This window comes from Streptopelia decaocto (assembly GCF_964273445.1).
Source record: "Streptopelia decaocto genome assembly, chromosome: 3".
NCBI classification, from domain to species: domain Eukaryota; kingdom Metazoa; phylum Chordata; class Aves; order Columbiformes; family Columbidae; genus Streptopelia; species Streptopelia decaocto.
The window spans coordinates 67,989,626-68,012,089 of record NC_138656.1 but is presented as its reverse complement, the minus strand read 5'-3'; the positions used below and the strand labels follow the sequence as shown (position 1 = coordinate 68,012,089).

The 22,464-nt window shown below is 38.6% G+C and overlaps 1 protein-coding gene across 1 annotated transcript in view; it reads right to left on the bottom strand.

The window, feature by feature from the left end:
• Positions 1-18,147: 18,147 nt before the first annotated feature.
• TBC1D32 (TBC1 domain family member 32) overlaps positions 18,148-22,464 on the bottom strand; it is a 78,958-nt gene continuing 74,641 nt past the window's right edge. Inside the window, exons 33-34 of the mRNA XM_082047442.1 lie at positions 21,190-21,378; positions 18,148-18,953 (exon numbers count right to left, since the gene is read on the bottom strand). Of these exons, the coding sequence (XP_081903568.1) occupies positions 18,834-18,953; positions 21,190-21,378 (309 nt within the window). The 3' untranslated portion in view covers positions 18,148-18,833. The remainder of the gene's footprint in view (positions 18,954-21,189; positions 21,379-22,464) is intronic.

The window sequence follows — 22,464 nt, the reverse complement described above, 5'->3', positions numbered from 1 at the left end:
GGTAGCAGTAAGCTGATTTTATTGACTGTACATATTAACTTTTGTTAGTCAGATGTGAGAGTAAATGTGTCATAGTCCAGCTCTTTGCTGTCACTGTGGAATAGGATGGGAAGGCTGTGGAAGGTGGGACTGTGTAATCACTATGCAGAGCATGTGGACTGACTAGCAATGCTAACACAGCAGTTGTTGTCCTTTTATTCCACATTTTGTCCATACAGATACAGAAAAAGATATGTGTGTGTTTGTCAGTATCTACACGGGACAAGACCATATCTTTGATTGATACATTTATTATTCAACTGCAACAATAAAAATGGAGACCAGGTGGTTATGGACAGAAAGTTTTCTGTTAAAATGGGTTTGTGTCATACCTGGTATCCAGGGTTTCATCTTAGCAAGGACATTGCCACATTTCTATATACAGCCAGTACTTGTCTGTCTGTCTATCAATGGAGTCAGTGATGGCGTGGCAGTTCACAGATTAAGTGACAGATAAAAGACAGGGTCTCCATCATCATTTAACTTAACTCCAGACTGATGAGATTCAGCCAGTTTTCCTTTCACTCCAAGATGAAAATCTTTTAACTGCACTTCAAATAGAAGAAAGCTACTCACTTTGTTTCTGACAGAAAACCCAGCAGGGACGAATAATTTTTGAAGTGGTAATAATAAAACAGTCTGTGCCCTAGTCATCCTAGTAAGATTAATTTCTTGTAGATCTCTGCATCACACATCCAGAGGTTGAGTAGCAGTTCCAAAGGAAACCAGAAGGAATGAGTAAGTCAACTTCCCTCCTATACAATGTTAGCATCATTGGGGTTTATAGCACCCTTGTTAGCTAAATCAGAAATGCCACATAAGTCTGAAGTTACAACAACTCTTCCCCTAAGAACAGGAGGAAATTACTTGCTTTTATAATTAAATATAATTAGCCACATGGGCTGTGCTTTCTAGATGTGGCCTGAAAAAAATTGCATATTAGTTAAAATCTCCTGTATTTGTTGAGTATTTATTGGGACCTAGAGGCCAAATGCACTACATCTTTTCAGCTGAGTTCAATTTGTGATTCTAGAATGGAGACCAGGCTTTTACTAATGAAGCTTGTAGTGTGCCTGAGAACAGAAAAAATAAGTCCTTTGCTCTTTTTGCTACTCATTTCTGGGACTGCAGTGTGAAGTCTGAACTTTTGCAAAGGTGCAGAACAACACTTCAGGATTTCCTGAATAGGCTATTCTTCTTAATGGGCTTTTAAAAATCCCATTCTGAGTGCTTTTCAAAGTGTAGCCTATTTCAGCTTTTATCTAGCACTTCTACCTTTACTCCACGCTCTCGCTGTGATAGTCAGAGACTGTCTGCATTATGTATTTGTGTTTCAGAGGAAAGCACATAGAATTTTTGTTTTGCTTTTTTAATTTTTTTTAACCTAAGGCTTCACATATTTTATTAGAATAGCAAGGCATTTACAGGCTTATGTATGTTCATATTGCTTATTGATAAAACAAGTGTTCAAATTTAATCCTCACTGCAGTCCTAGGAGCAAATCCTCGTATAGGCTAATTTTTGTAGTTGCCAGAAATTTTGTTGAAGCACTGACCACTTCATGCCAACAGAGCATTGTCTCAGCTCAGATTTAATGTTCCATCCATCTTGCTGGGAGTTTTCTCATCTCTTCTTGAAGGAAAGATGGAGTTATAGGAAAGAGACAATATCTTCTATAACTGTAAATCATTGTAGAATTGATTTTGGAGGGAGGATGAGATGGGGAGACAAAAGTATAATGGTTTATAAGAGTTGAGAGATCTGGCCATAATAGGCAGACACAATAGAAATTCATTGCAGTGCAGCACCATATATTCTTTCTTTCAGGAAAGATCTTTCTCAGACAAAGGTGACATCTATGAGTTTGTCATGTCCAGCCTGCATGTACTGCAGGGGATGAGGAAATTGTGGGGAGGAGTTGCACTCAGCCCTCCCACCTGCCTGCATTCTGCCCACAAATTTGGCCTTGTGAGGACAGTGGGAGCTCAATACACTAGAATATGTCAATGAGCTGAATTAAAATCAGGAAAGGATGATTTCCTCATCAAAGTATGCTAGCCTGAACAGTAAGGCATCGGAATTCAGTATGAGCTGATAAGAGGTTTAAAAGATGCAGTATAACCACCAGTGCCAGGAGACAGCACAGGTGAATCATTCCTTGTCTGCTGCTGTAGAATAGAGATTATCTGGTCCCAAAAGGCTGTATGGAAATAGAACTTCGTATCTGTGCTTTGTGCTTTATAAAAAGTTGTGATACTTGGAGATTGCTGAAGTAAAAGTTTCATTTCTTTATTTTTTTTTTTCTTCATACCTATCTGAGGAAGTGGGAGAAGTTTTAGTATAGCGATATTTGCTAACAGCAGTTGCTGAAGGTGTCAGCACACTGTAGTGCCTAGAGCAGGAAGCAACAACTTAAACAGCCTCAGGGAAGGCTTTTAAATGAGCTCTAGGATACCCAATAGGCTCTGCTTTGAGGGTTGCTCTTGATTTTACTGAAGTTAAAGAAATAAAAGAATTAAAGGAAATATTTTCCCATCAAAGATATTTCTCAGTTGACTCTATAAATGTCTTACTCTTCAGTCTCTTCTAAATGAATAGAGAGGGGATCAACACTGTCAGCTGTGATGCATGCAGAAATACATAACAAAATGTGAAGTAGAAACAGTTTTCTGTAGTTTAGTTGAGAATCACAAAGGTTACAAAATGTAGAAATCTGCAGTGTTTCTTGGAAGGAGAACTATAGGCTGGGAGCCCATTCCATTAGGTCTGTTTTTACCTCTGACTAGCTTTTAAGACTGCAAGAGTCTGGCATTTGAAACCACCAGTCACCTCGTCATACTGTGCAATCACTGTGGAATATCACTTTTGCATAGACTGAGGTGACCATTGTTCACAGGCAAAAGTCCAGAAAGGTCTCAGATATTAAATTTCAATCTTGAAATGCTGATTCATAAAGCTTTTTAAATGTCTGGAAGTCTTCTTATTTTTGCATACAATCAGCTCTTATAAAGAGATAAACATGGAACCATCATTTAGCTTCATTGCTATTAGAAAAATACACCAGAACTTACTTAACAGTAATGGGAAAAGTCATGATTTCTTAGTCTTCCTAAGATGCTGAAAATGTATAGTAATTTTCACTTTTAACTTCTGTTAGAATTGAGGAGGAGCGGAAAATTTTAAATTGTTGAGATTTTTATCCATTTGTTATAAAGGTTTCTGCATGCACTGATGATGTTCAGAATCCTAGCTTTTATTTACAGAAATGTAATCTTTCTATATATTTGATAAAGATCAATTTGAAGGGGAAGGTCATGGAGCAGATCATCCTGAGTGCCATCACATGACACATATAAGACAATCAAGTGATCAGGCCCAGTCAGCATGGGTTTATGAAAGGCAGATCCTGCTTGACCAGCCTGTTCTCCTTCTATGACAAGGTGGCCCGCAGAGTGGATGAGGTAAAGGATGTGGATGTTGTGTACTTAGACTTCAGTAAATTCTTCGACACTCTATCCCCCAGCAATGCATAAAGAAGCAGCTGGAGGGCCGGGCCCAAAGAGTTGTGATGAACGGAGCCAAATCCAGTTGGTGGTCAGTCAGGAGTGGTGTTCCCCAGGGCTCAGTATTGGGGTCAGTTCTGTTTAATCTCCTTACCAATGATCTGGATGAAGGGATTGAGTGCGTCCTCAGTAAGTTTGCAGATGACACCAAATTGGGTGGGATTGTTGATCTGCTGGCGGGTAGGGAGGCCATACAGAGGGATCTGGACCAGCTGGATTGTTGGGCTGAGGTCAACTGAATGAGATTTAACAAGGCCAAGTGTCGGGTCCTGCACTTGGGTCACAAGAACCCCAGGCAGCGCTACAGGCTCAGGGAAGAGTGGCTGGAAAGCTGCCTGGCAAAAAGGACCTGGGGGTGTCGACTGACAGCTGGTGGAACATGAGCCAGCAGTGTGCCCAGGTGGCCAAAAAGGTCAACAGCATCCTGGCTTGTATCAGGAATAGTGTGGCCAGCAGGACTAGGACAGTGATTGTGACTCTGTACTCAGTGCTAGTGAGACCTCACCTCGAATCTTGTGTTCAGTTTTGGTTCCCTCACTACAGGAGAGACATTGAGTTGACGGAGAGAGTTCATAGAAGTGTGATGAAGCTGGTGAGGGGCCTGTAGCACAAGTCTGATGAGGAGCGGCTGAGGGAACTGGTGTTGTTTACCCTGGAGATAAGGAAGCTGAGGGGAGACCTTATTGCTGTCTACAACTACCTGAAAGGAAGTTCCATGGGTCTGGATGGGATGCATCCGCAGGTGCTGAGGGAGATGGCTGAGGTAATTGCTGGACTGCTTTCCATCATCTTTGCCAAGTTTTGGGAAATGGGAGAGGCACCTGGGGACTGGAGGAAAGCAAATGTTACTCCAGTCTTCAAAAAGGGCAAGAAGGAGGACCTGGGTAACTATAGACCGGTCAGCCTCACCTCCATCCCTCGGAAACGGATGGAACAACTTATCCTTGGTGCCATCTCAAGGCATATTAGGGATAAGAGGGTCATTAGGGGCAGCCAACATGGCTTCACCAAAGGGAAGTCATGCTTGACCAACCGCATTGACTTTTATTAGGACAAAACAAGATGGATGGATGATGGCAGAGCAGTGGACGTGGTCTACCTTGACTTGAGTAAGGCATTTGACACAGTCTCCCACAGCATCCTCACAGCTAAGTTGAGGGAGTGCGGTCTGGATGAATGGGTAGCAAGGTGGAATGCTAACTGGCTGAAGGGAAGAAGCCAGAGAGTCGTGGTCAATGGGGCGGAGTCTAGTTGGAGGCCTGTATCTAGTGAAGTGCCACAAGGGTCAGTACCGGGGCCTGTATTATTCAATATATTCATCAATGATTTGGATGAGGGAACAGAGTATACTATCAGCAAGTTTGCTGATGACATGAAGCTGGGAGGAGTGGCTGGCACGCTAGAAGGCTGTGCTGCCATCCAGCAAGACCTAGACAGGCTGGAGAGTTGGGCAGGGAAAAATTTAATGAAATATAACAAGGGAAAGTGTAGAGTCCTGCATCTGGGCAGGAACAACCCCAGGTTCCAGTATGAGTTGGGGAATGACCTATTAGAGAGCAGTGTAGGGGAAAGGGACCTGGGGGTCCTGGTGGACAGCAGGATGACCATGAGCCAGCACTGTGCCCTTGTGGCCAGGAAGGCCAATGGCATCCTGGGGTGTATTAGAAGGGGGGTGGTTAGTAGGTCAAGAGAGGTTCTCCTTTCCCTCTACTCTGCCCTGGTGAGACCACATCTGGAATATTGTGTCCAGTTCTGGGCCCCTCAGTTCAAGAAGGACAGGGAACTGCTGGAGAGAGTCCAGTGCAGGGCAACAAAGGTGATTAAGGGAATGAAGCATCTCCCTTATGAGGAAAGGCTGAGGGAGCTGGGTCTCTTTAGCTTGGAGAAGCTGAGACTGAGGGGTGACCTCATTAATGTTTACAGATATATAAAGGGTGAGTGTCACGAGGATGGAGCCAGGCTCTTCTTGGTGACAACCAATGATAGGACAAGGGGTAATGGGTACAAACTGGAACACAAGAGGTTCCACTTAAATTTGAGAAGAAACTTCTCAGTAAGGGTGACAGAACACTGGACCAGGCTCCCCAGGGAGATTGTGGAGTCTCCTACTCTGGAGGGATTCAAGACCTGCCTGGACACCTTCCTGTGTAACCTCATCTAGGTGTTCCTGCTCCAGCAGGGGGATTGGACTAGATGATCTTTTGAGGTCCCTTCCAATCCCTAACATTCTGTGATTCTGTGATTCTGTGTGGTGGAGTCACCATTCCTGGAGGTGTTTAAAAGAGACATAGATGAGCTTCTTAGGGACATGGTTTAGTGCCAGAGTTAGGTTATGGTTGGACTAGATAATCTTAAGGATCTCTTCCAACGAAAATGATTCTATGATTCTGAGTGAGGGTAAGAAGGACTGATCTAATGAGACTCAGTTATGTTCACAGCAAATAATAGAAAACTTGTAAATGAAAGCTCCCTCCCTCGAGAGCGTAATCAGTTCTTACATGGACCAGGAAAGCAATATGAAGAGTTGCTTAGTTTCCTCATGTGCCCTTTTAGCCATCTGTGTTAGTGTTGCAATACCAAGTCAATTTATCAGCAGTGACACTGTGTAAGAAGGATCTCATTACCTATCAGTCATGCACTAAAAAAATTATTGTTCAGGACCACAGTGTCAGGAAAATGGACATATTCCATTTTACTCCTATCTCAAAGGCTGAGCTTCCGATAATGACTGTTACTTTTGTAAAAAGGATTATGTTTCAGATATTTCTCAGAGTATGGACAGTCATCCTAAGTACCTCATAGAGGTTAAGGCACCCAGTCACTCTCTAACAGTTAAGAATGATCAATTCTTGTAATCAACAGGAACCAAATGTCAGTTTTCCCTGACACACTGCACATCCAACATTGATTTATTGCCCATGAAGTCCCTTTTCTTTCTCACTGCTGCTATTAGATTACCAGGCATCCTCCCAGAAGAGCAGACCATTTTATTCCACATCAGGGCATGTAGTGAACTCAGGTAAGATGACATTAAAAAGCCTGAGATGAACTAACCATCTAAGACCTTCATCAATCCAACCCTTAGCAGAGCTGACCTTGCTCTGGGTGCCGCTTCAGACTGAATTAGAGCTAATCATTGCAGGCAGTATTGCAACGCAGAGAGAACAAACAGCGACATTCAAATGAAGCACAAGAAATTTGTGCTAAACAAGGACGGGTTGAATGAGTGACTCTATTTTATTATTTTGCAATGCAAAAATTTTGTTTTGTTACTGACCTATTGTTAAAGCCAGTAGCATTAAAGTGAAACTGGAACGTTAATAACCTAACTATTTATTTCTGATGGTTCAGGCTTAATGCACCTTTAATTAAATTTATTGGAATGAGTGCTTTGCTTTTCTTGGAAAGGTGGAGAAATGTTGACAAAGATCCGTTGCTAATTTAGGGATTGCATTTTTGTAACAATCAATGCAATTATTGAATGCTGCTTGGATATTTTGAAGCAAAATGTGGTGTCAGAGCTTTGAAAGGTTTTCTGTAATCTTTTTTACATGTGTAACTCTTTGTAGGCTGCTAAAATAGGATAGTGATAACAGCCAGATGATTATTCCTTTTTGTTAACTTCCTTAGTGCTTTCCCCACAGCAAGTACTGCAAGTACTGCCAGTGGTATTTAAAAAAAAAAAAATAAAAAAGGTTTACAAAGGGAAATTAAAAATTAAAATTAAAAGCATTTTTATTCTTTCCACTTTATTGCTGAGCATGTGAATCGTATGTCACTGAATTTTAGCTTTTAAATACAAATTAAGGTGGAAAGAACAAAAAGTGAATTATTGATGCTGTTGAAGTTGATGGGGAAACCACCCTGACTTCATCAGAGGTCAGCATGAACTCCAAATGAACTCTAAATGGCTGAAAGTTCAGATCTGGCAGTAGATACTGCAAGCACGGCTGGGTGGCTGATACACCTCAGCATCTCACTGGTGCCTGTTCACCTGCCTGTAACTTGCAGACACAGCTTAGATAACAGCAGCGGTGGGGTAATGGGCAGGATCTGCTCCAGAGGAGATATAACCCCCTCATTTGCTGTTTATGTGGGGACAGGGGCGAAGAGAAAGCAGGAGGATAAAGGGAGGGGTTAAAACCTTCTTCTGAATTTTCCTTTTCTAAGGGGGAAGAAGGTATATAGTTCTTAATGGGTAATGGTGGACTACTTATGAGGTCTAGCAGAAGAACCTCTTTCTATTCAAGAATATAACTGGGGAAGTTTTTCCACTGCTCTGATATCTGTGGGAAAAGAGAAAAAATTGCTAGCAATATTGCTAAGGCAAAGTAGCTTCTATTCTCATTAAAGTGCCCCCCATGCTGGCATATAGCGCAATTTGCTGCTACTCAGTGTTATTTCAGTACCTGACATGATGCATCAACAGGGAAAGAATCTTCCTGAACCATATCATTGGGCTACGGCAATGGATGGTGTTAATGACTCCTCTGCGGCTGTGTTTGTAGACAGCACTTGCTGTCTATAGTATCTTGTACTGCTGTCTGCAGTATTGCTTTGCTTAAGATAGAAGACTTTGTACCAGTAAGATACCTTGGAAACAGAAGAATTGGTATCCAAATAGATACCATTCTGGGTTTTTTTCCAGACTAGATATTAGTGCCAACTATCCTCAGTGACATAGTGTACCCATCTCTGGAATATCTGTTTGGCTAAGACTAAATTTTGTTGTTGTTTTTTTTGGTTTTGTGAAACAGAAATACCAATGGCACATCTGCTTGTCAGGTACTCTTCGGTCAGAGAAATCAAATGTTGCTGAATGTCATTAACTGCTCATGGGCTGGGAAAGTTTTTAGCTTTGAGAATCTACATTCTCCCATGACAATATAAATAATAATAAATACATGTTTGGTACTAATAGATGTTATAGTGGACTACTAATCTGCTTAGAAAAAATGCATAAAGGAAAGCAACCTCAAGAATGTATGAAGAAACAGTGTACGTTCCTGTTTACAGTCATGAATGATGAGAAGCAGAGGGCTTGGGCTGGAGGCAGAAGTACACTTAAGAGTATCCTGCTGATGTAGCAACAAATGTTGCTAACCAAAAAGTCCTAAACCTAGTTTTACCTGTCCAAACCATATAGTACACACATACGGACAGGCATTTCAGGAAGATAAAGCAATATAATAACACAAAAAGAACCAAATTCAAACACATGCCAATAAAGTTGACATAGATATTTATAACAAGTAGGTGAGGAAATATTATGTATATAGATTATTTTCATGAATGACTGCTGTACAGAATGAATTTCCAGCTGCCCTATCACAAGCATGTGTACCAGTCATCATTAAGGTGTGCTGATGTTGTCAGAAACCATCTCAGAGGAAACGCAGTCACTAGGGATGTGAAATGACAATCCTTGGATTATAACAAAAGCCTCGACAGTATAGGCACAAGACCACAGAGAGGGCCTTGGACTATGAACACAGCTGACTACTTATTGATCAGTCACCTGGAGAGAAAATGTTTTTAGAGCATAACAAAAAACATTGTTTGGCTTGTCTGTTGTGATTGAAGGTGTTAGTGATGCTGAGGTGTGTACCCTGAAGAGTGCTGAGGAAAACAGGAATCACCTGCTGGAAGGTGGGTCATTAGTTATAAAGCTTATGGCAGAGAACTCTGGCCTGTAATAGACTTAGCTCTGTAGCTTTAAACTACAGGTATTCATGGGCAGCCCCAGTGATATGGGCAAAGTGAACTTGAGGTGAAACTGAAGCAATACAAAGGAGGATCAGTGTCATGTGCATAAGCAGTATGGAAAAGGAGGTAAAGTTGAAAAAGTAACGTAGTAAATGCAGGAAGAGTGTTACCAGTGGCCTTAGGTTGTGAAAAAACAGGCCCTTAGGGTTTCTTTAGAAATGTTATACATGGATGGCAGTAGCTGGTATAAATTTATTTTACTGACCTCTTTTGTGCACAGGTGGGCAGACAGAGATAACACCTGAAAGTCAGGTATTATATGGTACAGATTTAGGAATTATGGAAGAGCCAGGTGTAAATTTTAGAGTTTTAGTAAATCTAAAAGGGTTAGATATCCCTATCCGAAATTTCAGAGACTGAAGCATTTTTTAGATCAGAGATCACCAGTGATTTTTACAATATCAAAGGTAGATTAAACAAAAAATTCATATTTAGTTGGGTCCTAGTTCTTTTGGTATTGTGGAAAATTATTTGTATTATAATATCATCATAATCATAAACAACTTTCTCCCATTGGTATTAGACTGAGGTGCAGAACAGAAACTTCAAGGCACATCAGAAGAAAATAAAAAATAAGTAACTATCCCATTTTTATTTATTCTTGGTGGTTTGAGGTTTTGTTTGTTTGTTTTCTTTCACTTCTCTCTCCAATTAACTTCTGGTGTTCACTGGGAAATTTGAGAAACCAAGGTAATTTGTAATTAATTCTTCTTGTAATTCCTCCTTTACAAACTCCTCATCAGGTTCTAACACTGGTGTTTTCTTTTCAGTCGAACATACAGCAAGGTAAATGTTCCCTATCAAAGTGGGTATGGGCTTAATCCCTACTTTTTTTGTGGGTCAGCTGGATTATTTTTTTTTCCAGACCGAAATCCTTCTCTTTGAATGGCACATGATGCTTAAGATCTATTGTACCTTTCAACCCTAGACCTGCTGCATTGCTTCATTTCAGAACAGATTTTCTCTAACAGTGTTCCCTACTCACAAAGAAACAAATGGCTCTTGCAGCATCACAGCAAAGCAGAGTGGGGAGATGGGTTTAGTCACAGTTTGAAAATAGTGAGAAAGAAAGCTGTCTCCTAAATGAATGCTTTCCTACTGTATGAGGCTAATTAAAATCCATTACTGGTTTCTGCTTTGCAAACAGTGGTTGAGATAGATTTATTGGTGGCTTGTGGATAAACTTGAAGATCATACTGAAAAGCAGTGAACTATTTGCAGTTACATATTGGAGATTTATGTATCAGTGATGTTTATCTGAGACTAACAGTGAGTGATCAAAATATCTGAAAGAGACTGAGCAAATTCTTAGGTATTGTGCCCATAGTTGGCAATGGAACATCCAAATACTGGTTTTAAAGATTTAGCTACTTATAAAGATGTGAAAAGCTTCTTTAGCTTCTAAATGCATGTGGCAATTTGAATGTCTATACAAAGAATTCGATGCCGAGTATTAAGTGCCCCAAACTTTGAAACAATTATGTTTCTTTAAGCTAGTTTCCAGGATTTGTTATCTGATGTCACATTGTCAGAATACCTTTGCCTAGACGTATGTGTAAACCTGGCACTTTCAGCTGATATTTTTGGGTTTTGATTCAAAAACCTGGAACTATTTAAGCACTTCTATACCATTAAGAAGGTATTTAGTGTTTGCATTTCTCAGCGAGACTGGAATTGGCTAGGCTGACATGAAGACATGTAATTGTGTGCTGACTCAAACCTGATCACTCCTGCTTGGAAGCTGTGTGGACAAGGCATGGACATGAGTTCATCCGTGTCTCTAAAAGGCTTCCCAGCACGGTCTGGGCTCTGCCTTGTTACCTCACAGCCTGGACAGCTTGGCTGGTGCCACAAGATGGGTCCTTTCTTCTTTGCTCCTGATGATGTTACCAGCACTTCTAGAGCAGCCAGGTTGGGAGGTTGGGAAGAGCTTGAGCTCTGGTAGGGCAAGCAGGGTTTTTTAAATACCTGCCTTGCACTTATGACAAACTCTTCACTGTAAGAAGTTTCAAAAGAGCTGCCTGAGGCCAACACACCAGCAGTTTTAACAAAACTGTTCTGGAAATTGTCAGCTGTGTAAACACAGGACAGCATTGCACAGAAGACACCATTCTACTGCAGGGGGAGAGCTCTGTTGATTTCATTTACCCCCTTGGGGCTGATTTTTGTTGCAAGCGGATGATACTTTCATATTTGTTGGAACTGCAAGTTTAAATTCAGATGGTCTCTGTTGTGCTCTGATTATTTTATGGAGGGCCTTTCTTTCCAGCTCCATGCTGGCATACTAATTTGATAGTTATTTCTTTTCTAATTTCTTAGTCTCAGACCTAATGTTTACACTCCTTCTAATTGTTTTTTATTATTACATTTACTGTTTTAAATTTTCGTTTCTCTCTGTACCTTAAGTAGCTTGCTGCCAGTGCAGCATCTTTGCTACACCACTGTGCACACAGTGTGCACTGCCTGCATTAGCATAATGAGCTAATCTTTGTTGGCTGATTACTTTGTGGAAAGAATTGAACATTTAACTGATAATAATTGCAATCTATCAAACCGCACAGTCACCTCACAAATGATCACAGTATGTTTGCTAAAACTTCTGCTGAATTTTATGAGCTCTCACTCTCCATATTGACACCTGACCAGAAACTTTACCTGACATTCAGATTTATCAGAAGAAATAATGGGATCTTATCAGGTCAGTTGCTGTGGAATTAAAAATAAAAAAAAGGAAAAAAAAAAAAGAAAAAAAAGAAAATGAAAGAGATTTCTCAAAAGAACCCCTGTTCTTTGTTAAAGGTCATGATGTATCTTAATATAATGTTAGTGTGAGGACAACAGAGAAAGGGATATACTTTTCCAAGCTACTGTTTTAAATTGGCTGCCCAGCCTTATTGTCCACTGATGTCATAATTCTAAGATTTTCTTTGCGAGCAGAACATGTAAAGTTTTCATTTCTTAGACCAGACTACATATTAATTTAATGATCACATCTAGCCTAAATTTCTCAATCTACCTATATGCAGAAAAGATCGAGCAAGTCTTAGCATGGCTTTCCTTATTCCTTATTCACAGATGAAACTTTTGAAGTTGAATTTACAAATAGCCTAATCTAATCTCGGTGAAATTATCACTGGAATTAAATAAAATAAAGCTATGTCAACATTGGCCTCTACTACATGGCAGAGTGGCATGTTTTTCTAAAGCAATAAAGTGCAGCTAGGTCCCTCGGCCTTTGTGAGCAGCACATTCTTTTTGTGACTTTGACTTTTTCAGAAACACAAGCCATAAGACTGTTACTTTAATTTAAGGAATTGTTATACCTTCCTGTCCTACATCATGAAATGTTTTGAAATTTCAATAGAAACTAAACTGCTAGTACAAATACTAAGGAGGAGGCTTTTTCCTGAAGGTCTTGCAGGAGCTAAGGCAGAAAGGGACCATATATTATTCTCCATGTCGTACAGTTGTGGATCTGCAATACGGAGAACTTGTGATTTGCACACCATTGCCCATGAGGACGGATGAAGAGCCACGAGCTAAATGCAAATCTTTGTCTTGAGCATCTGCTGACAAAAGATCTGTGAATACATATATGTGGAGTTTCCCATATTATACTTTTAAGCAACTCCCATACTTTTAAGTAACTAACACTCAGATACTATATTGTGCACAACACAAGTGGGGGAGATATTTTGCCGTGTGTGCACTATTACTGATATTACAGGTTCAGCTTGCAACCCCGATGGGGCTCCCACTCCCCATCCAAGCATACACAGGGTGTTTCAAAAAGATGGACCCATTTCAAAGCAGTTTATTTGATGATGGCAACATGTTACAATTACACAAAAATTTACAAATTGTTTAATGCGTTATTAGTTATCGCTTTTTATAAGTGCTCTATGTTTCCTCTGCCTGCTGTATGAAAAACATCAAGACAATATTTGAATTTGTTGAATACATCCCAAACACCTCTCAAAGTATCTTCTTCCACTGAGGTCACCGCTGCCATGATTCTGTTTTTGAAGCCATGCAGATTAGTTGTTACTGGTGGCACAAAAACACGGTCTTTGATGACATATCCTGACAAGAAGTTGTTGCAGGATGATTTCAAATTTGGTCAATCTTTTTGAAACACTATGTAGAAAACAACGCACACAAATGTCCTTCTGACGTTTGAATGATATAAAGCAGCTAGTGGAAGAATTTGGCAAGAATCAGCGTGGTGCAAGTGGTTGGGAATATCTAGCATAGGAACAGGGATTACAGAAGGTAGCAGGTTGCTAGGTTGCTTTAGCTGCCTGTAAGAGCGCGTCCTGGAAGTTCTTTATTACTCTCTCCAAGGAGTATTCAATTTTAAATGATTCCTTGTTATTTTGGGGGGCAATGCTGATGGGGAGGGGGACTGTTTTTATGGGAGACATTGAAGAGTGTTTCCTCCTCTGAAAAAGAATCACTGTGCTTTTGGAAAATATTATATGAAAAGCTATGTCAAAATTTTGTTGAGGCAAAAAACTCCATTATTCACAATAGTGAAAGAGCGAGCAGCTTGCAGGTGGAAGATGATACTGTTTTCCTCAGCGTAGCATGTTAATATTGCATGAAGTTGACAATAGCTGTTTGAAAATCTGTCCTCACAGATGAAAAGCAGCTGACACTAAGAATAGCCATAGTGCTAGTGTGCAACAGCACTGAAGAATAAATCCAGAATAGTGGCTGTTAAATGCTACACTGATATTCTCCAACTCCTGCAGCGCAGGATGTTTTGGAAGCTTCAAGTCTAGTGCATGTTGAAGGTGAAGGCAATTATTCAGGATATAAAATTAATTTCTCTAAGGGAGAAAGCTGTTTGGCTCCAAGTGATTTGGATGAAAATTCATTAAATTTAATTTTCATGGGATTCTGAAAGGGTTTGGGTATCCAGAGGCCATGGTTTCCCCTGAACTCCAGGATCTGTACAAAATGAATTTCCTATGAGTATCTGAATGACTCCAAAGTGATTTAGACAGATGGTCTAACCGACTTCATGGGTCTATAATTTCCCTCAGAAGGAATTCCTTGCCAAAATGGTATTTGTTCCAAACACTGGTTTCCTATTTTCTAGCAGGAGGTTTTTCTGTTTTGATTTAGAGCTGGAGAAAAATAACATTACAACTCAACATCAGCCTGAATCAAAATGGGGGATAAGTTCTCTCAGACATGAAGGTTGTACCTAGAAGGTCCATGACACAGGTTATGACAGTATATGGCATTATTCACAACACTGGGTTTTACAAACCGAGAAAAGGTTGATCTGGAAAAAAATACTTGTAATTTGCATTCTAAGTGAAAATTGTGCTGCAGGAGGTAGTCTTGATAACTCCAGAAAAATGTACCTTACCTAGACCTCTGGACAAGAGACGATTTCAAATAGATGAATGCAAATATGACAAAATGGGCACAATTAGTTAAATGCTTACATTCTCAGTGGGGTTTTTCATTACTTTTACTGCTTCACCTGAAATTTCATCTTCTACTCCAGAGAACAGCTGAACAAATGGATTTTATTATTAGGGTCCTTCCACTTTCAATTAACGCTCATTTTGTCAACAAGGTGAGACCCTCAGCCTCCCAGTTTTATTAGGAATATTGCCTGCTTTCAGCATTGACCTTACCTGCAGCCACGGTGCAAGGGAATGCTGCAGTGCAAATGGATTGTTGTGTTGGCTTATGAATATTTGTATTATTTTAAAGTAACATTTCAGAATTTGAGTCCATTTTAAAAGCATCTAATTCCCACACCATGGATGAATCTGATACTATGATAGGCTTTGAGTTAGAACACAGGAAATATGGGGGGCAGAAGAAATCTGTTGAGCGAATAGACATTGATTTATTTCAAATGGTTAATCTCCCTCAGTGTTTCTGGTTTTGTTGTGCTTGTTTCTTTAAAAATCTACCAAAAATGCTTGCCTTCCACATTCATCATTCTAAGTGAATTTCCTCTATTCTCCTTGTCTCATTCTATTTCTGAGCAGGAAACCAACCTGATGAAATATTAGTCAAGTGTCAGTTCCCAATTTAACCTCATCTAAACTAATTTTCCAAACCGTGTTGATACCTCCCTATGCACCACTGCATTTGTATGTTAAGCTTTAAGACCATTTTTCTGTGATGAAACAGAATCAAACAGTATTATGGTCTGGAGCTGTGGGGTTTTTTCCTGATACTCTGCTGAGTATACAGAACTTTTTGAACCAGTTCTTGTTAGGTGAGGTAATACAAGTGGTACCTCATTCATTTCCTGAAATTGAAAGATTTGTTCTGCCTTAGCTTAGATTTTGAACAAAAGTGAAATCTGAAAGCACATAGTCTGTGTATCTAGAATTAGCATTTTAAAAGATTGGAAGCTAGGATACTTATCCTAGCTTCGAAGTGAGAGACGTATCTCTTGCCTATTTGTGTGTGGTCAGTTAATAAAATGCCAGAACAAGTGTCATGAATATATTCAACTGATTTGCAGAAATAGTACGAACATCACAGCTCTTCAAATTGAAATGCTAGTTACTGCTGATACAAATACAATGTTATGTTTCAAACAGGTTTTGATTTTCTATCTGCTCAAGCTAGTTAAAATTATATTTACAGTTCTAGTCCAATGCGGTATATAGTCATATATTGTCCTTTGAATGGGAAAATCTGTTGTTTCGTTACCATCTAATGTTAAAGTCTTTATCTCAATTTTCTGTTGTCCTACCTCTAACTCCTTGTGTTGTTTGTTGTTTTGATTGTTTGTTTGGGTTTTGTTTGTTTTAATTTTGGTTTGTTTTGGTGTGGTTGAGATATATGACCTGGCAGTTGGCTGTATTAAAATGAATGATTTCTAATTATTTCCTACCAGATCTAAAGGATTTTCAAGAATTTTTACCTTCTGGTTGCTTCCACTGTCAGTATTTCTCTTGTTGCATGAACACGATATATGATAATTAGGAAACTGTTACCATTCTCATCTGCAGAACAGTCATTTTTAGAAAAACAAGTAAACGTTACTTGGATTTTTTTTTTTAGATAGATAGATAGATACTCAAAGTTTTCAGAAGTTAAATAACTAACTTGGCTAAAGGCAACATGGCAGACATGAACAGGTGAAAAATACTTTTTGTAGGTTACTGATTTTATCCCAAAAGATTTAGTCATGCTGCAGCGGCTGCTGAAGGAGGTGATCTGGAAGAAGTGTGTTTTTTGAGGCTAACACAGATGATTTTGTTAAGCACTGTATCCCAGCTGACAGTTCAGGGAATGTGACGGGCAGAGGCAGCAGCGCTCAGCTCCCTGCAGTGGGACACTGGGTCCGGACTGCTCACCTCTTCTTTGCGGGGGTTGTCTTCCTACAACTGGCTTCCCAGTTTTTCCAGGTTGGGGTTTTATTTTGCAATTCCTCTTTTTGTTTTGTTTTGTTGTTTTTTTTTTTTTTGTTTTGTTTTGTTTTGTTTTTGTCCTATTATGTTTAAGTCATGTTTAGTTACACATTTTAAGTACCAGCAAGGAAACATTTCTTATCCTTTAGTGCTTAGACTGCCACAGGGTTTGGAAACAATGAGGCAGGTGAAAATAGAGAGAAAAAGCCTGAGATGGGTAAATACAGTCAAGAAGGAAAGCAGGGAGAAAGCAGCTGGGAGAAGCAAGATCAAAAATACAAATAGATTTAGAGATAGAAAATGTCTACATCTCGGTAGACCTTAGTTCCCTAAAAGAAAATGGGGAGCTGAGTGAAGGGAGAAACTCATATTCAAGCCAGTAAGGCTGGGTGAGGGAGTCATGAGCACGTGAGTGTGGCTTCAGATACCTGTTCCTAAAATGGTCATTTTTTTTTAGATTTCTGTTGATCCAAATGAGATGCCATTGGTTTCCCTGACTATCCTCACTTCAGGCTCTGTTTCAGTCTACTTGCAACGTGTCAACATCCTGTTTCTGTCATAGGATACAATAGAATTTTATATTATTATCAGGTATTAAGATTTAGTATTTACATAGAATTTTCATGCACTAAATGTTTTACAAATATTCTCTCATTAATCATCTCAGTACCTTCATGGACTATGAAATTGTAGCTGTTTTGCAGACGGGGAAGCTGCAGCTGATGGAATTGCTGGAGGGAATGCAAGAAGTGCTTTTTTCAGGAGCAGCACTTGTTGCTCAGGCTGTTTGCTTTATATTTGTATTCGACTCATCCTCCTGATTATTGTGTCCTGTACCTCTTTGCACTGATTTGATGCCCTATTGATGAAAGTCATTGATATTTAGGGTCCACTTGACAGTGCCTCTCTCTTCTTTGTTGGGGGATGAGGAGTACAAAGTGGCAGCTATTTAGATGGCAGGAGTCTCTGGGTTACTCAAATGTGCAACACAAGGTCTAATTTTCCTGACAAATATCTGCTGCTGATAAAGAAACTGATTACTTCATAACTGGTTTCTTAATCAACTATGGTCTCTTTAAAACTGTATAGAATTTCTGGAAACACATAATATGTTAGTGTGCTAGTGTTATTTACCATCAGAATGTTTGTAATTTGGTTATTTTGAGAAATATGGAAAGAAAAAAGAGTTGTTTTTAAAAAAGAAGCTGCTATTAAGGTTAAAAGAACAGATTTTATGGGAGTCTTGATATTCTTCAACCCTGATGTCAGGCAAGTAGGTATGTGGTTCTATCAGTTGTTGCCATAATTTCTTCTTCATAGTTGCCAGTCTCTTTTATTAATGTAGGTAAGTCAACACAGTTCACAAAAGTCCAAAAATATTTAAAACATTTATTTTATAGACAGGAAAAAAAACCTAAACACATGAACTTATGAAATGCACAGTCAGGAAAACAGAAATTAGTGGCAAAACCTTTGTCAGTGCTGCGCACTCTGAGGCTGCATATAATTACAGAAATTTCAACTGCAGGTTCTAATGTATTTTATAATTTCAGTTTGTGTATGTGCTCACACATTCATTTTATCTAGTGAAATTGCTCTTCAAGAACTTTGCAGTAATGTTTAGTTTGTCTCACAGGGAAGTGTGGTAATGATATTGGATAAATCTAAATTAAACATTTGTGGTTTCTGTTAGGCTTCTAAAACATTAATTATATCACAAATTCTCATCAAAATATTTTGAGATTCCAGACATTCTGTAAAGAAAACGTTACTGCAGGTTCTAAGGAAGACACTTCAGCGTCCTACATGTGGGTTCTGAAGCTGCCTTCTGCCAGCTGAAAATGGGGCTGCGCATACAGCCCGTCTGCAAAAATGTGTTATTTTTGGTCATCAAACTTAGATTAAGTCCTTTTGCAAAAACAATTTTTGTGAAAAAAACCCTATTTATTTATTTTACAGTAGGTATATTTACACCGACTGACTTATTTTAGGTGAGACTGATATATCAATCAGCATCCTTTTCAAGGATGTAAAAAAAAATGGAAAATAAAGTGCTTGTTTGCTTCATTCATGTATTCTGTACTCTTATGTTCTTCATGTCTTTCAGCAGTGCATGTCTGTAGCTTGTCTCCAAGCTTTCCATGTATTCTAAATAATCACTCACTCGAAATCCATGGAGTGCTTCTTCCTGCACAAATACATACAGAAAACATATGTTAGCTAGGAAAAAGAGATGTACAGCTCAAATTTAGTGAATTTCAAGGTGCCAAAGATAATTTTGTTCTGCTTGTCACAGCCTGGGCATTTTTTTTAAAGCAGTCCAATCTTATATTGATTAACTGTGGGCACAGATTGATCAGCAATGTAGTTATCAATAATATGGTTCACACTCACAGAAAATAAAGTGAAGAATAGCTAAATTACTCCTAGAAGAGACTGACGTACTGGCCTACGTGTGCTATTACAAGTCACAAATCCTGTCGCCCCAAGTTTCTCTATTTTATCCAAATGAAATTAAACCAACGAAACCAAGACAGTCAAGGTGGGTTTACTGAGGTGGCAGGTTACACTATTCTTGGTTCACATGTGGAAATTACAAAGCTATGCACCTTCATCCTTCCATGAAAGCATTAAAAAAAGACAAAGCAATAACGTGAAAATTCAGTTTGTGCTGAATCTTCAAGATCTCTTAAAGGGATCATCACAGTTAGTAACCCCTCTCAGCCAACAGGAAGAACAAGGGAAAAAATATTCATAGACAATTCATTACTTCAACACTCCTCTTAGCACAGAGGAAAGGCAAATTAGAGAGTAACAGAAAATAATCTCACAGGTCGTTGTCTGTGTTTTGTCACTAGAAAGGGTGAATGTTTTACATATTTTAAGTGCTAGGCATAATGTCATCTGAATTGACAGCAAAGTTGCTTCTTTTTTCATGTGCAAATGAAAGTGTATTTGTATTTTAAGAAGAAAGTATTTGTTTTTCATTTTAATAGCTAGCTGGAAATACTTATTAGATATTACCAACAAAGGTGTATTCCTGTCAAATTATCATCTTTCCATGACAAATATAATGCATGTTACAAGCTTAAAAACAGAAACTACTATTGGTTCTTGAAAGGAAAGTAGGTAGGAGGACTTGTTTGTAGAGCAAATGAAGTCTGAGAAGTCACATTACATTAAAAAATAAAATTAATATTCTAAGTTTGTTGGTGTGGTGGTGGTGTTTTTTTTTTTTCTTAGATTATTTTCTCAGAAGAGTTTATACTTCCACTTTGAAGAGAATTGCTCCACTACAGTAATCCAAATTTGTGAATGTTATGCTGAGAGATAGGCTAAAACTTGAAATGGAATTTTGCTATTTCAATAAACAGGCAGCTGACTAATGCCTTTGCAAGTATTAAGTAACCTCACATGAAGCCCATAATATAGCTGAAATTGAATGAATATAATGACATGAATTAAGAGCTATCAAAAGCAAGAGTACACTTTAAGTATGCTGTTAATGCCTCTTTTTCTGTGTACTCATTGAATTATAAATACTTCAGTAGTGCCTTAATATACAGTATTACTCATTAATTTAACAGTACCACGTCAAGTCTTTGGCCTGTTTATACTATAGCCGACAATATACAAAATCTCTCTTCTATAAGTTACATAAACTACCCCAACAATGCCATCAAGACGATGTAGTTTTTAAGCCACATTGACCAAAACCAGGTCAAACAAAACAGTTTATTCATTAGACTTCATATCATACTTTTTCAAGGAAAATTATTGTGTTGACATATTATTCATATTTAAGAATACTTAAGGTGGATACAAACTAGTCAGAAAACTATTGTTGTTAGGACAGACTAAGATGAGGATATAGAGCTCACAGAAGAACTCCAACTAGAGAAAAAAAAAGACCAGAGAAAAAAGGAAAAAATATCTCTGGAAAGAGTCATCAAACATTTGTATCTATTCATGATCTGTTCATAAGTGCATCCACATCTGAGCAGTACCCTGCAAAAAAATAATCCAATAACCGAATGTAATTTATAATGTGGCAAAGAAAATGAAATTGTGAGGCTGGCTGTGTAGTAGTTGGCACCTGTTCTAAATATCAGCTCACTGAGTTTTGTGCCACATCTCTTCAGGCTTTGGTAGGAGACCCCTGTGGGTCTCCACCTTCCTGGAGAACTCGTTTAAAGAGATTGGGGCCACACAGAGAAAACTGAATGAAATGCCCTCAGGACTTAACGTGGCTATTTACTTTGCTTACAAAGGGAACTGATTAGGATTTCCTGTCAAGTAGTAAATAAAATTGAAGTATTATTTCACTCACTTAAGTGAAATTCAGATTAAGTAACATATGTATTTTCAGTATTGAGAGCTTTGCTTCCCTTCAGCAATTCAAAAATTAAAAAAGAAACCCTTACTTTAAGAAAAACCTGGAGATCTTGGGCTTCAGTGTGCTTCAGAATGTCTTGCTGCAGGTGTTTGAACACAGAAATACACATATATATTTGATAATCAGGACCCAGGAAAATACATATAGCAATGTAGTGACAGATCTCACTCCAGTCCATGTAATTCCAGAAGCACTGAGTTATCCATTGAAGACAAATCTAGATGAGATGAAATTATATATAATTAAATTGCTGTAGACATTCAGTCAATTGATCAGTTTTATCTCTTAACTTTCCTATACTACAGGCCCTTTTTCCTATAACATTATACTACTTATGAAAATAAAAGAGCTAACGTACAAGAAGCCAAGAATCACCATTTTTTAAATCGCAGCTTCTGAATAGGCTTCCAGTGAGTTCCGCTGAACATAACACCCTGCATCTGTACCTCTCAGTTTTCTGAGAATATTCTGGTAACTTCTGAGGCTAAGACATAAAAACTCAAAGCTGAGTGAAAGCAAAGGTGATGCTTTCAAGATCTTTTTTTTTTAAACATGGCCTAGATGGTAATGAGGGTGATGGAGGTATGCTTAATGTGGATTTTCATTTAAGTTAAAATCATTCTTTGCCTTATAAATGAATGTTATGCCCTTCCCTAAGACACATTTTTATTTAATTAAATGGGCATGGAACACATTTAGCAACTCCTTTTTCCAGTTTTAAATCACAATGTACTAAGATGCATACAGCATATTTCATTTAGTTCTAGACCACAAACATTCTGCTAATCATTTGTTAAAGTGTTTAAAAGTATGCAGCAGCCAAAGTACCAAGATTCTAATTGGATTACAGCAGCCATACTCTGGCATCAGATCTGTTTTCAGGTATTTATTGACACACACAATCACTTAAATACATTAGAGTTATTTTCACAGTTCAGAGTTTGTTTGTTTTTAATACTTCAGTAAAACTGAAAAAACACAGAGAAGAGACACAGTGGCACCACCAGTGGCATTTCAGTAACACATTAAATAAATAAAAAAAAATCCCCAATAAAAAAACCTTACCAGCAGTCTAGGACAATAACTATTCTATTATTAATTGTGTGCAAACAATAAAAAATGCATTCAGTATAATGAACACAAGAATAGTTGAGGAAGGAGTGACTGTCCTCATGTGCTTTCCCACCCCAAACCAGGAACCTTATTACAAGCATCTCATTCCTACTCTGAGATGAAGTCACTCATCTGCCAGTCTTCCCAAAGACCAAATCCCAAGCTATTTTAAGCAATATCTATACCACAC